Source organism: Mytilus edulis, chromosome 1 (genome assembly GCF_963676685.1).
Source record: "Mytilus edulis chromosome 1, xbMytEdul2.2, whole genome shotgun sequence".
Lineage (NCBI taxonomy): Eukaryota > Metazoa > Mollusca > Bivalvia > Mytilida > Mytilidae > Mytilus > Mytilus edulis.
Window position 1 is genome coordinate 46,094,747 of NC_092344.1, and position 13,331 is coordinate 46,108,077.

General features: G+C 30.8%; 1 protein-coding gene across 29 annotated transcripts in view; it reads left to right on the forward strand.

The window, feature by feature from the left end:
• LOC139512984 (IQ motif and SEC7 domain-containing protein 1-like) overlaps positions 1-13,331 on the forward strand; it is a 95,172-nt gene that overhangs the window by 73,229 nt on the left and 8,612 nt on the right. For all 29 annotated transcript variants that reach the window (XR_011662389.1, XM_071301038.1, XM_071301127.1 and 26 more), the window contains 4 exons: positions 2,979-3,060; positions 4,671-4,703; positions 6,953-7,127; positions 12,875-13,014. Coding sequence is in view for 28 of the 29 variants with exons in the window: in XM_071301038.1 (XP_071157139.1) it covers positions 2,979-3,060; positions 4,671-4,703; positions 6,953-7,127; positions 12,875-13,014 (430 nt within the window). In the remaining variant the exon portion in view is untranslated. The remainder of the gene's footprint in view (positions 1-2,978; positions 3,061-4,670; positions 4,704-6,952; positions 7,128-12,874; positions 13,015-13,331) is intronic.

Sequence of the window (13,331 nt, forward strand, 5' to 3'; positions counted from 1 at the left end):
TGCAGCATCTGCAGAGATTTTCCTGAAATGCATATTTCTTTGTTAAGGATGACATATATATGCCATTACAGGAATTCCTCATTGTTTAAGGAGTTCTGCAGAAAATGTTTTGAATAACATAAAACAACACGGAAACCTTTGAAGTTTAGGTTAACAACATGTTAATAATTAGTAGTTATGAGACAGGGCACACTTCAGAATGTAAAAAGAAAGAATAATTTGCTGCTGGGTTTTCCATGGTTCAGTGGGAGTTGTTTATATTAAGTAACTCTAAGAAAATGGTGAAAGTTGTTTCCTAGTGGGAGGGTTTTTGTTCATGATGTTTAAGAGATGTCTTACTTCTAATAGATCTGAAAGGTTTGCTGATTTAAAAGGTTAAAATCCTAATGAAAAGTATTCAAGAATACTGCTGGGATTTGTTTGTATGCATATCTGAGCTTATAACAGAAAAAAATTGAATGCAGTTTAACCTGTTTTGAATCACAACCATATCAGCTTAAAGATTATAGTTTCAATGCTTTCCTCTTTTATATTGGTTTTCTATAAGAGTGATACATTTTCGTACTTTTCAAAGCAGACTCTTAGACAGAGAGTTCAAGGGACTAGACCCTTTCTTAGTAATTTTTATCAGGTTAAATCAAGATAAGACCTATGTATAATCAATCCACAACTTTTTTTTATTTAAAGTGGTTTGGAAAGACTGAAATGGTTCATACATTCTCTCCTTTGTATTTTGATGACAGTTAAAATAATTATTATCGTTATCAAGAGATTATTCAAAACTGAGAATGTAGAAGGTTTCTTGTATATAATAAAATAAGAATTCAGCATTTGATTTACGTTTTTACTTATCGTCAATTATATAATTACAGATGATTTTCAAATTAGTCTACTTTATTTTGGATTTCTTGGAATGCTTTTTGCTTTCAATTCCTGTGGATATATATGTTTTGAAAGATCAATTCTGACGTCAATTGATACAGAGATAATGATATAAAGCTTTGAAAATATTATTGAAACCACTTTTAGCTAATCAAGAATGCAAGGTGTCAGCGGTTTTGCATTGAAGTTTTGATAATTTTACTTTTGATCTAGTCTTCCAAAAATTTGACACAGCATTGGGTATCTTGCATTTATACTTTGACTCTAAGCAAGCAACACTCAATTATAAAATTAAAAGTAATGGTATGATTGCCAATGAGACAACTGTGCACCAGAGTTCAAATGAAGTGGATGTAAGCAACAACTGGTTACTCTTTTGCCTTCAACAATGAACAAAACCCAATCACTGAATTACAATCTCTTGAGTTTGGTACATTTTCAGTTTCTTTATTCATATATTATAGTTTTAAGTTTTTGAATTGTATAAGACAACATGCAACACAAGGCAAAACTATTAAAGACTTCATAATCAGATGGTCTACTTTTGTGTATGTATAACTAGTTTGAAATAAAAAGAAATACAATCTACCTCCTTTATTTATGAAATGACCTTTTAAAATGTGGATAATAATCACCTTGCACTAGCGTTGAAAAGTAAATTATTTTAAGTTGTCAGAATAAGGCCAGCTGTCACAAACTTGATATAAGGCTATTAAAGTATATATTTCCATAGGACACTATCAGGTTATCATAAACAATGTTATATTTATTTTGTTTATATGGAGCCATGGGGTTAAAATCGGGAAAGTAAAAAAACGTTCCTATTTGGATTTAGGTTCTGATGGGTTTTTGACTTGTGCTGAAATAGACCGAAAAATCTATATCCCATTTCATTTCCTTACCTTATAGTCTATTATATTATTATAATGGTACAAATTGAGATTTTGGAAAACTTAACAAAGTTAAATTAAACTCTTTTTTCCAAAACATAAAAGTGATGTAGGCAGATTCTCAATAGATTGGGCTATTTGAAAAAAAAACATATATGGGACAGCTTAAAACCATGCTGGCTACCTTGACCGACACAGGTATGAATTATGCTGATAATGCAAAAATTTCTGAAATTTTGTTAATCCTATTACATTGTACCGGTATGTGAAAATAACATTACTTCTACCTAATAGTTGTGTACTGGCCTATACTTAGACTTCTTTATTTGAAGACTTTGCAATACAATAAATAGATGTCTAGTACAGATAACTATAAGTCTCTGTTCATGTATGGAAAAAGATATATGGCTTTCCATAGTATTAAGTAAACCTAACCAACCAAATAATTACATTATTAAACTGTTCAAATCGTAATCTGATTTCTTGGTCAGTAAAACCCCTTACGGCATGGTTTATGTTTTTACAGACACATGTTTCAATTTATTTTGATAAGAATTTCGCTTATAATGAATGAAAGAGATTAACATTAAATGCATTTAACAGGGGTGCATTAAATCTGCTACAGTAATCCACCACAATAATTCAATATGGTTTTACTATTGCAAGGGTGATTAGAATAGAAAATATCAATAGTAATCATGTAAGGCTGAGTGGATTGTATACATCCAGTCATCATTTATCAATCTTTTTTATTATAGTAAAACCACTTAGTATTCCAAGTGTAAGATGAATGTAACCCCACGTAAGTCCCCAGGCATCATTCCAGGGTATTGCACACACAAGTACAGATACGCTTGCACTAGAGAGACTTTGAGATTACTTGTCACTGTTTTGTAAAGCAATTTAAGCACCAGTGTTGGGGAATAATAACCCTCATATGATGTTAATTACATTCAGAAACACTTGCAATATTATTTTCTGCATAGGACAGTGTTTGCCAATATCTTAGTGCAATAAATCAAAAGAGTATTATAATATATGATACTTAAAAGGGTTGTAGTCACCATGGGTAGTTGCTAACTAATATTTTCTGCCAATATTTGTCAGGGTTTGCGAATCGAATAATGAATTTTAAAACGAAAAAGGTTTAAGCTATTATAAGCCTATGATGATGGTTTCATTATATATTTTCTCTTTTTATTTCAGATACTTTTCTCAGGAAATAGATCTCGCTGGACTCCAAATAGACATGGCCTTGCGGAAGTTTCAGTCCTTTTTTAGAATGCCTGTAAGTTTAGAAATTAAAGTCAGATCTTCAGAAATGTAAGAAGATACAAAAGAAATCGGAAACTAGTTGTCTGCTGCTACACAGCTCAGTATCCAATGCCTTACAGAAAATAAAATATTTTGAGCTAAGTGACTCCAAGTCACAATTTGTAAAGTAAACCACTATAGGAGCCTTGGTTCCCACCAAACAGTAAGCTATAAAGGGCCTAAAAAATTACTAGTGTAAAACCATTCAAACAGGCAATGGTCTAATCTATATGAAAAAAAAGGAGAAAAGAGAAACACTTATGAACCGCATCAACAAACGACAACAACTGAACATCAGGTTCCTGACTGCATATATTATACCTTTATAGAACCAGCATTAACTCTAAAAGTGTTCAGTCAAACATGCTTTAAAAGTTCTCCTCTATATCAGATGAAAACCTGTCTCATCATCTTCTCCCACTGTAGTATTAACATGAACTTTGAACCTCAATTCAAAGGTCACTTCTCTTATAAGGTCAGTTCTTTAGTCCAGAGGGTAATGTTTATATAAATGTTTGACTTTATAAGAGTTTTAGTAATTTATATGTTCATTATAGCAGGGTTCTCGTGAGCTGTAATCTCCTAGAACTTCAGTTTATAGATTTTCCCCTGTAAAAGAGAAGAACATTGTCAGCAGAATTTGTTTTATGGTCCTAGACTTATATATGATATCAAAAGGATTTACTCCCATTAGTATATATGTAAATAAGTATTGATTTCATAAACAAAACTGCTTATAAAGTCTGTTGTTCTGTCTTGGTATTCTTTATTATTCATAAATAAAGTACGTTTTTTTTCTTGCATAAAGACTCCAAACATATGCAAATTGAAGCAATTTGTCTGTTCACTTGACTCAGTTGATTTTTGTTCTGTCATGTTATTCTTTAAACATTTTTCTTCCATTATAACTGCAAACATCTCCCAAGTTGAATAGAACTTTCTCTAAATATGACTATACACCTTTAATGTTTAAGAATTACGAATGGATGAAATATAAAAAAGAAGATGTGGTATGATTGCCAATGAGACAACTATCCACAAAAGACCAAAATGAAACAGACATTAACAACTATAGGTCAATGTACAGCCTTAAACAATGAGCAAAGCCCATACCGCATAGTCAGCTATAAAAGGCCCCGATAAGACAATGTAAAACAATTCAAACGAGAAAACTAACAGCCTTATTAATGTAAAAAAATGAATGAAAAAGTTCGTTTTGACAGACAAAAAAACATCAGGCAGACTAATGATAGAAGAGTAGGACATAAACTTTAAAACCTGAGGTTGATGATCTTAGTAGCTCCCTATAACAACATGCTTATCTAGAGCTTAACTCTTTTAAAGCCTGATAGAAGCAACCAGTTTTAAAAGACATTTCTTAAAATGATTGTTAAACAGTTCTTATCTCAGAAGAGTCAGAATTTCAGAAAACACCCTTATGATAAATTAGAAAAAAAAACAGCATTATGTAAATAACAGATAACAATGGCAATGATGGGACAGGGAAAAAAATGAAGAAGCGAGAACAAAGATCAAAGGCATCAATAACAAATTCTAAATATATATATATATTTCTACTTTCAGGGAGAAGCTCAAAAGATAGAAAGACTTATGGAGGTAGGTCCTGGATATATTTAGTGCAGTAAAGTCATTGATGACAGTGCTCAGGTTAAATCACAATCTTCAAAACATAACACAATCACACCTTGGATATTATGGATTAACCTTTGTAATATCTTCTTTAAACCACAATGTAGATCATTTGTCAAACTTGTACCAAAATGGACACTTTCAAAACAAGATAATTATAGGGTTTTACTCTTATATTATACTTTTCTAAAGATGGAAAACGGACCAACTTTATAATTAGGGAGCGTTACATGAGATGAATTAATTGATGATTTGAAGGGTCCTTTCTCTTATTACATTTTATGAGCTAAAGACATGTCCTTACAAATCCTAATGTAAATTAGTCTTCAGAGTGATTCAGGATATTATGAAATACAGTGATTAGAAAACGAAACTAAAAAAAATCAAACATTTATTTTATACATAGCTCTGTTTGATCCTCTTTAAGTTTCTAACTTTTTCAGATTTCTAGTATAAAAAACTCACAAAAGTGGTAATTTCTGATGGTAATTTATCTGAGGCCTTCTTTTCACAAAATTATGCAGTTTGGTCACAAATATATATAACAGATTGGAAGTAGGCTCATATTTTGTGAACTGAAGGTCTCTGGATTCATATAGAAGTAATACCATTAAAGTACATCTGTTATAGTACAAATGGGAACCATAATTAGCTTCCAGTGCAGAATTATATCAATAAAACTATAACCAAGACCAACATATACAATTCCATATTTTCACGTTTGAATTGATCATGACTTAGTCATCAAAAATTTATATGAAAATGAAACATTTGCAACCTTCTTGATTACATAACATTGAATTTTGTTGGTTACCATGGTAAAATGGTTGGTCTAAAAACCAATACCAAGTTAAGCTACAACCTGCAATGATTTGCTACCTGTAATGGTTTGCATGTTTCAAAGCATTTTTTACATACTCCAGATTTTATTGCAATGATAAAAAAATTCTTCCTACAGCTTATCAAGAACACAATATTTTGCAATATTTCTAAAGAATTTTAGGATCTAGGATGTTATTTCTAAATTTGTGTTGATCAATAAAACCAAAATATTTTTTCATGCGTAAAAGAATTAATTAGATATGTCAACAAAATTATCTGAAAGAAAATGATGACTTTGAATCCATATTATCGTTAGCAGCAAATTATCATTCTGCCTTGGTGCAGTAATTGAAGCATTGTGACAAAAAAAGGTCTGTTGTATTGATTCTGGGCTAAAATAGAGATTTAGATGAAATATAGATTAGTCTTCAAGTCACGAATGATGGTTTCACAAGGAGCAGATTTGTTTGTGCCTATTGATGTGAAGGCTGTGTTAATTAATAGATGTCCAATTAATGAGGTACAATGGTAGGGGTTTGCAGAATATGTTTGGTTTTTTATCTTCCAAGTAATAGTAAGATAAGTGCATTAAAATGTTTTCATGACTTTGAAATCATAGGAAAATAAGTGTCTCATAATGTTTACATGACTTTGAAATTGTTGAAAATCGTGTGCCTTATAATGTTTCAAAGACTTTGAAATCGCAGAAAAACAAGCACATTATAATGTTTCATGACTTTCTGAAATCTGAAGAGGGAAAATTCCACTTTCATAAATCTATAAAAATTACAAGGTTGCCATAATATCTGTAAGATCACTTTATTTTTAAGTATAGTATGAACTATCAAAGGTGCACTTGATTACATTAGAACATTGTTTTCAAAGAGCCCACGTCTGTAATGAGCTATTATTATGATTTGATTATTTTACAGCTTTAATGTGGTAGTAAACAATTACCTGTTCAATTAACTAAATAAAACAGACTTAGATGTTATAATTATACAAAGTATATCATAATGAGGTTCTTAAAGGATACAGAAAAGCGTAATGCTGCTATCAAACACTTCTGTATTGTTTACTTGTAAAATTATTGCAATTAACGTTAAATTCGAAATTTACTAAAATTTAAAACTAATTCAAATTTGTCTGTTTTCAACAAAACAGTTTGAATTTACAGCTATCAAGGAAATGTACACTCTTGCTTCCTCCACCAATAAAAACTGACCGCCACTAAATAACACAATAGTGATGAAAGTGGTGCTAAACACCAATCAATTATTTAATCAAGGAGATGTAAAAATAAAAATGATCCCAACAATATTTGTATCAAAATATATATTAATATAAAAATACTGAAATATTGAAAATACATTTCATGCTTTCTTTTTTTGCAGGCTTTTGCTTCCAGATTTTGTTTGTGCAATCCCGACCAAATCAAGAGCTTTAAGAATCCAGATACAATATTCCTGTTAGCGTTTGCAATTATCATGTTAAACACAGATCTTCATAATAACAGTATTAAACCAGAACGACGAATGAAACCAGAAGATTTCATTAAAAACTTAAGAGGTAAATATATGTGCCAAAATACTTTCATTCTACTGTGTCATACCTGATAATGAATAATGTCAAAAAGGGGATGTTTTTTATTTATCTTCAAAGGATAGGAGTGAGTACACTAAACACTGCTGGGTTTTTTGGAGGAGCTGGTGTTGCTCAATCTGTTGGGGTTTTATTATTTTTGAATTTCATTTTCCCCATAGTGCTATCTGGTTTTTCTTTGAATGACCCATTTTAGTATCTTTTCCACTATACTTTCAACATGCATAAAAATATGAAGGTTTTAAGGAAGTGGTCTATTTAAAATCTTGTCTCTCTCTATCATTGCCCATCTTAGTGGATAGACTTGTTCATCCTGTATACTTTAAAGAACCCTAAGATAAATTATTATTATCAGTATCAATTGGCAATTTATCAGCAAAACTAAAGTAGAGTTAGTTCATGGCTGTCGCCAAACGCTAAGGTTTCATTACATTAAATAGTAATTATTTATTTGTAATAACAGACAATGATCAAGTTTCATTTTCTTTGTTTGGGTAATCTTTGCAACATTGGTATATAAGAAAGTACCCTGAGGTTTAAATAAGCATCAAGCTCAGTCAGGGTGTCTGTAGCCTGAAGCTGTTGAATAAAATGAATATTTCACAATTACATTATGTGACATAATGTCTTTTAATTCGAAAGGAAGAAAAGAGGTCAGAAAGTTTCTTATTGAAATTGAGAAATGACATTTGAATTTGCTCTTGAAAATTTAATTATTTTATAGAGTGAACATAATGCTAAGTAAGCACTATCCACATCATTTTGAAAATGTGAAAATGTCCCAGTTCTTTTTAAGATTTCCTGTTTGTAGGTAGTGCAAATTTCAAATAAAAATAAGAAAAATTACGAAAAAAACTACATTTATTTGTTTTAATATTAAGTCAAATGAATCAATTTACCAGTAGTCCAATATTGGAGTAAATAAAAAATAAGACATGTCATTTCTCACTAAAAAAACATAACTCAGAAATAAGAATAAGGCTAGAATTTAAAGTGGTTTTTTTTTTGTCTTGTCTATGGTTGAGTACATCCAGTTGAAAGTGTTATGCATACTGTGATGATACAATATAGTGAAAAGGTTGGTAACCATTGAATTATGATAGTGTTGTTCTTGGACAGTGAAGTCCAGTTTCCTTGACCTGGCATGGGATCAAATATTTATCGGAGGTATTGTTGTTATTGTTTACATCAGTGTAAAATCTTGGACAAGGGTTAAACAAACAGGTGAAAAATACATTACAGTATGAAACTGACATCCAGCAAAAGATAAAGGATAGTTGTGTTGTCTTTCAGTTTGTATGTTATCTATTGCTTAAGTTTTGCAGTATTTGATCTCTGCTTTTCTAAGAGAGGGAAAACCTGCTTTCTTTAATGATGAAAGATTTCTTTTGTAAATTTTCATAAGGTCTAAGTAGATTTTCTCGTTTTTAATTTCTGCCTTTTCACAAGCCGTCCTATAGATGCTTCTGGCGTTGGAATAAAAAAAATCAATCTTAAAGATTGATTTGTTTGAAGGATTATACTTTTTATCTGGAAATTTCTTTTAATATTTTACTCAAAATGTTTATATCTGTAAAATAATTAACTGAAAGTGTCTTTCTTTTGAATGTTAATATATGAAATTAGCCTTTTGATGATATGCGGTAGACTCTGACAAGATGATAAAGCTTTAACTGATGACATCTAATTAAAAGTGTATAGCTTCAGGGGTCGAAGTATCATATTAATATATGTGAGACGGAAAGGTTGGAAATTTCTTTAAATTAGGGAGACAGTAATCCAAGGACGTTTGATTAAAATGTTGGCTATGTTTTAGTATCATGTGAAATAGGGAGGAAGTAGTTATCTATATTTTTGCGCTTTTTTGAGAGAAAAATGCACTCAAATGGAGTGTTTGATAGCCAAAGTTTTATCCTGTTTTGTAGTTCATTCTGCTTGCTACAGTTTATATATAATGATAAAAATTAGTTAGGAAAGCATATGTAAAAATAATTAAGATAATTGCACTACTGAACAAAATTGGTTCACAGCAGTCTGGAGAAAATGTGTTTGAAAATAATTGAAGTTATTTAATTTGTTTGGTAAATCAGTGCATTTCCGTTGACGTAATGTCAAATGCGATGACGTTAGGACAAACATATTTACCAACTAGCAATGTACATGCTGTCTTTGGTAGAAAATAGACTGATAAGTTTTGATGGATAAAATAGCCAGAATTAATGTGCATTATTATTGAGAGGGTTTACATGTAGCCTCATCATGATATGTCTATCTGTTAGCAACACCTGTTTGTTTTATATTGGCACTATTTTAATAGATCTGCAACATTTGAAGAGTGAATTTATCTTACTGAAGACCACCTGAAGATTCTATAAATTGATAACATCTCTGGAAAACTGCTTTAAGTTTTACTTGAAGAGTAAAAAAGTCGTAAAATAGAAATAAAATAGTGCATTTTGGTGCATTTGAGAGAATTTTTATTTGAATGTTTTGGACATGGTATCTGTTTTATTGCTGATAAGATTCTCCTTTCCACACGTCAGAGATAAACAGGAATGATAATAGGTAGATATTGATTGATAAGTATCAATGTTTATTATGATCAGTACAGTGCACCATTATCAGATGAACTCTTCTTTACTGGAGGTCAAAAAGGACTGTGGTGATACAATCTATTTTAACAATTCACACCTTTCATGTCAATTTTTGATCAGTTGACAGTCAGATATGCGTATTTCAGGGGTTCTGTTATCTAATAAAAGTGAAGGAAGGATGCATACTATCTTAACATGTGTAGTTCTGTCTTTACACAATGATGTCTCGTCTTGATGTGATTTCATTGTACTGGTTATTCATTCTCATGTTCTTACTATTAATAACAAATTTAAGTTTACTCTAAAGTCAGTCATACCTCTTAGGACTTATTGCAGCCCTTACAAATCTCAAACTACAACACAGACAATATTTTTAATTTTTATGCCCCACCTACGATAGTAGAGGGGCATTATGTTTTCTGGTCTGTGCGTCCGTTCGTTCGTCCGTCCGTTCGTTCGTTCGTTCGTCCGTCCGTCTGTCCCGCTTCAGGTTAAAGTTTTTGGTCGAGGTAGTTTTTGATGAAGTTGAAGTCCAATCGACTTCAAACTTGGTACACATGTTCCCTATGATATGATCTTTCTAATTTTAATGCCAAATTAGAGATTTTACCCCAATTTCACGGTCCACTGAACATAGAAAATGATAGTGCGAGTGGGGCATTCGTGTACTGAGGACACATTCTTGTTTATTACTGCAGTTCTTTCTATGGTTTTTTTTATGATATGGTATACCCTGTGAATAAATTTCTAGAGTTTTTAAAGGGGCGATTTATCCATCATCAAAACAATTTTGAATATTTTTGATAAATGTTATTTAGCACTGGCATCAGTTGAGTAATCTATTTTGTCAGTTTCTAATGGCAATCCTTAACTGGCCATCCATGAGTTGTGTTTGACATGTGTCAGTACATATGTCAGTAAAGTTGTTCTGTCTGATAGGGAGTAATTAAATGGAGCTATCTATAGTCAATTATAGCTTCTGTTTTACAGGAATTATCTGGACATTTTGACATTTGGATGTGGGTTTGAATGGTCAGAACCAGACTTCTTTTCAACACCTATCAGAAAACCATTAAATGCCAAATATTTTGCTTAATTACAAAAGTTAAACTTGACATATGGTCAGATGGGGGATTTTTAGATTAATGATAAAATAAATAAGAAAGGTCCCTTAGGCATGATTCAGAATTATTTATTCAGTTTTGAGATAGTCCAAGACAAAGAAAAATAGTTATAGAAATAAGAATGTTGATTGGCTATAATGATAACTCAGGGTCATAACATTTCTACCAATGGATAAATTACATGTTGAACCAATATACTTGAAAATGGCCAGTTGAACAGTTTTATCCAGACCTCTTTGAACATTTGTTTGATATTAGAATTTCTGAGTGAGGAGAAAGAGTTGCTTTAGATGACTTTAAATTTACAAAAGCACCATCTGAAAAATTTTGTTCTTTGGTCAACATCTAACAATTTATAAGACAATTTTTGCTGTTGAACTGACCATGTATAAGACTATTGGTCAATATGTATATGATTTCACATTTATATGATATATATTTCACATTTATCATATATATTTTGATGTCCTTGGATTTCAGTTGTAATGTTTTATCTGTATATGCTCAAGAAACTTTTCAAAAAAGAAATGGGATTGAAAAAAAATATATATCAAAGAAAATGTAGAAAAATGTTGAAAACCATTAAACATACATTAGATATATTAATTTCCATTGTTGGTTATAAAATGTCACCAGAAGTCAACAGATATTTGGTACTAGATACTTTTCTTCCTGTCTCCCCCTTTGGCAGACGGTCGTGAATAATCATATCTAAATGACCCTGCATGTCCATGAATAAATAATTGTGTGTCTTCAATGCATTAATTTAACATGGCATAATGCTTGATTAACTTTTAAATTCTATAAAAAGTTTGGAGAATGACCTTTTGAAAAAGAATAAATGATCTGGAAAATTTAATGACTTCCACCCATGAAAATTGAATCTGACCTAGGATATTAATAAATGAATTAGGAGCAATTGATAGAATTTAAATTGAAATGTATACTTTTGTAGTCACAAACTTGTCTATTTGTGTGGCTTCAGAGAGCATGCAAGATGAAAAGTTTGCCTGGGTTATTTTTAAATTTTCGTAAATTCTAGTCTTTTTAATCAGATTTGAACATTTTGATAGTAATCTAAAAGTACTTACTGATTGTAGTTTTAAAAGTCTGATGTTTATTTTTGAGGAAATAAATGAATTTTAAATTGCATTGGTTGCCCAGGGAGCCAAGCTCTTCCTGAAACTTGTTGGTTTGGCTTCTTTACAAATAAAAACTTCCAATTAATTCTTGATTGATATTTAGTTTGTAAAGTACATGATGTGAGTAAGGACAAAGTCATTTGTCTGCCAATATATTCACTGATCTTAATCCTGGTTTGATTATAGAGAATTAAAACAAGCGTTAATTCTTAGAAGCTCATCCTCTCCAGAAGAAATTCAGAAAACAAACATACATTTAGATATCTTTTTATTTTCTGCAGGTGTGAGAATTGTTTCCTTTTTCAGAAAACAAATATTCTATAGATAAGAATTATTTGCATAATTAATTTTTTTTGTGCACTTTATTTATACAGTTTTATTTATGTACACAGTTAGTACATATGCACCTAAAATTGGTTTCTGAATAATGACTTGTGTCAGCCTCTACAAAATCATTTAAAAATCATTAAAAATAACAAAACACATCAAATTCAAATTTGACTGATTTAACTTTTGGCTTTCTAGTTTATGACTTTGATAAAGCAGAAATTAGCTATTAAAGTTGTTTTTTTGTTTGTCAGATAAATAATCTGGATTTTGGATTATAACAAACTTAAGTCGTAAACATTTCCTTTTAAAATACTGATGTTAAACCTAAACAGACCATCTGTGTCCCATAGACTCATTTTGTTGTTTATTTTTTCTTTCGTTTGTAAGATCTTGTCTCTACAGTGTACAAAAGAAAAGACCTTATCACTGTTTTACTTATCATCAACTATATCAGAAAAGTGAAAAATGCTTTGATTAATTTTGATTTAACTAGTTAACACTTTTGTTTTGTTATCTTTTCGTAGATCTTGATGATGGCTATGATATAGACAGAGATATATTACTTGGTATATATGACCGAATCAAACTGACAGAATTCCGTGCTGGCGTGGATCATGTGACTCAAGTCATGAAGGTTGAGCAGACAATTGTTGGCAAAAAACCAGTAAGTAATAGTAAACGTAGAACATAATTGCTAGCGTGGGATGTCTTCAGTACAACAAGTATCAAAATAAATAGGTTTATACCTGTCTAAGATGTCTGCACAAACAAAACATATTGAAACATGAAAAATATGTCTTAAGACTGAAGAAACATTAAGTGCTATAATGTGATTTTCTTCATTGTTGAAGAAGGGGGGATTTATGACGGATTTGGGCATATTGTTGACAATTGTCACTGATAAATGCATTTGATTTTATCACATATTATCTTAATGTATTTTGACTATTGTGCAGGTTTAAAATGCATATATTTTAGTTA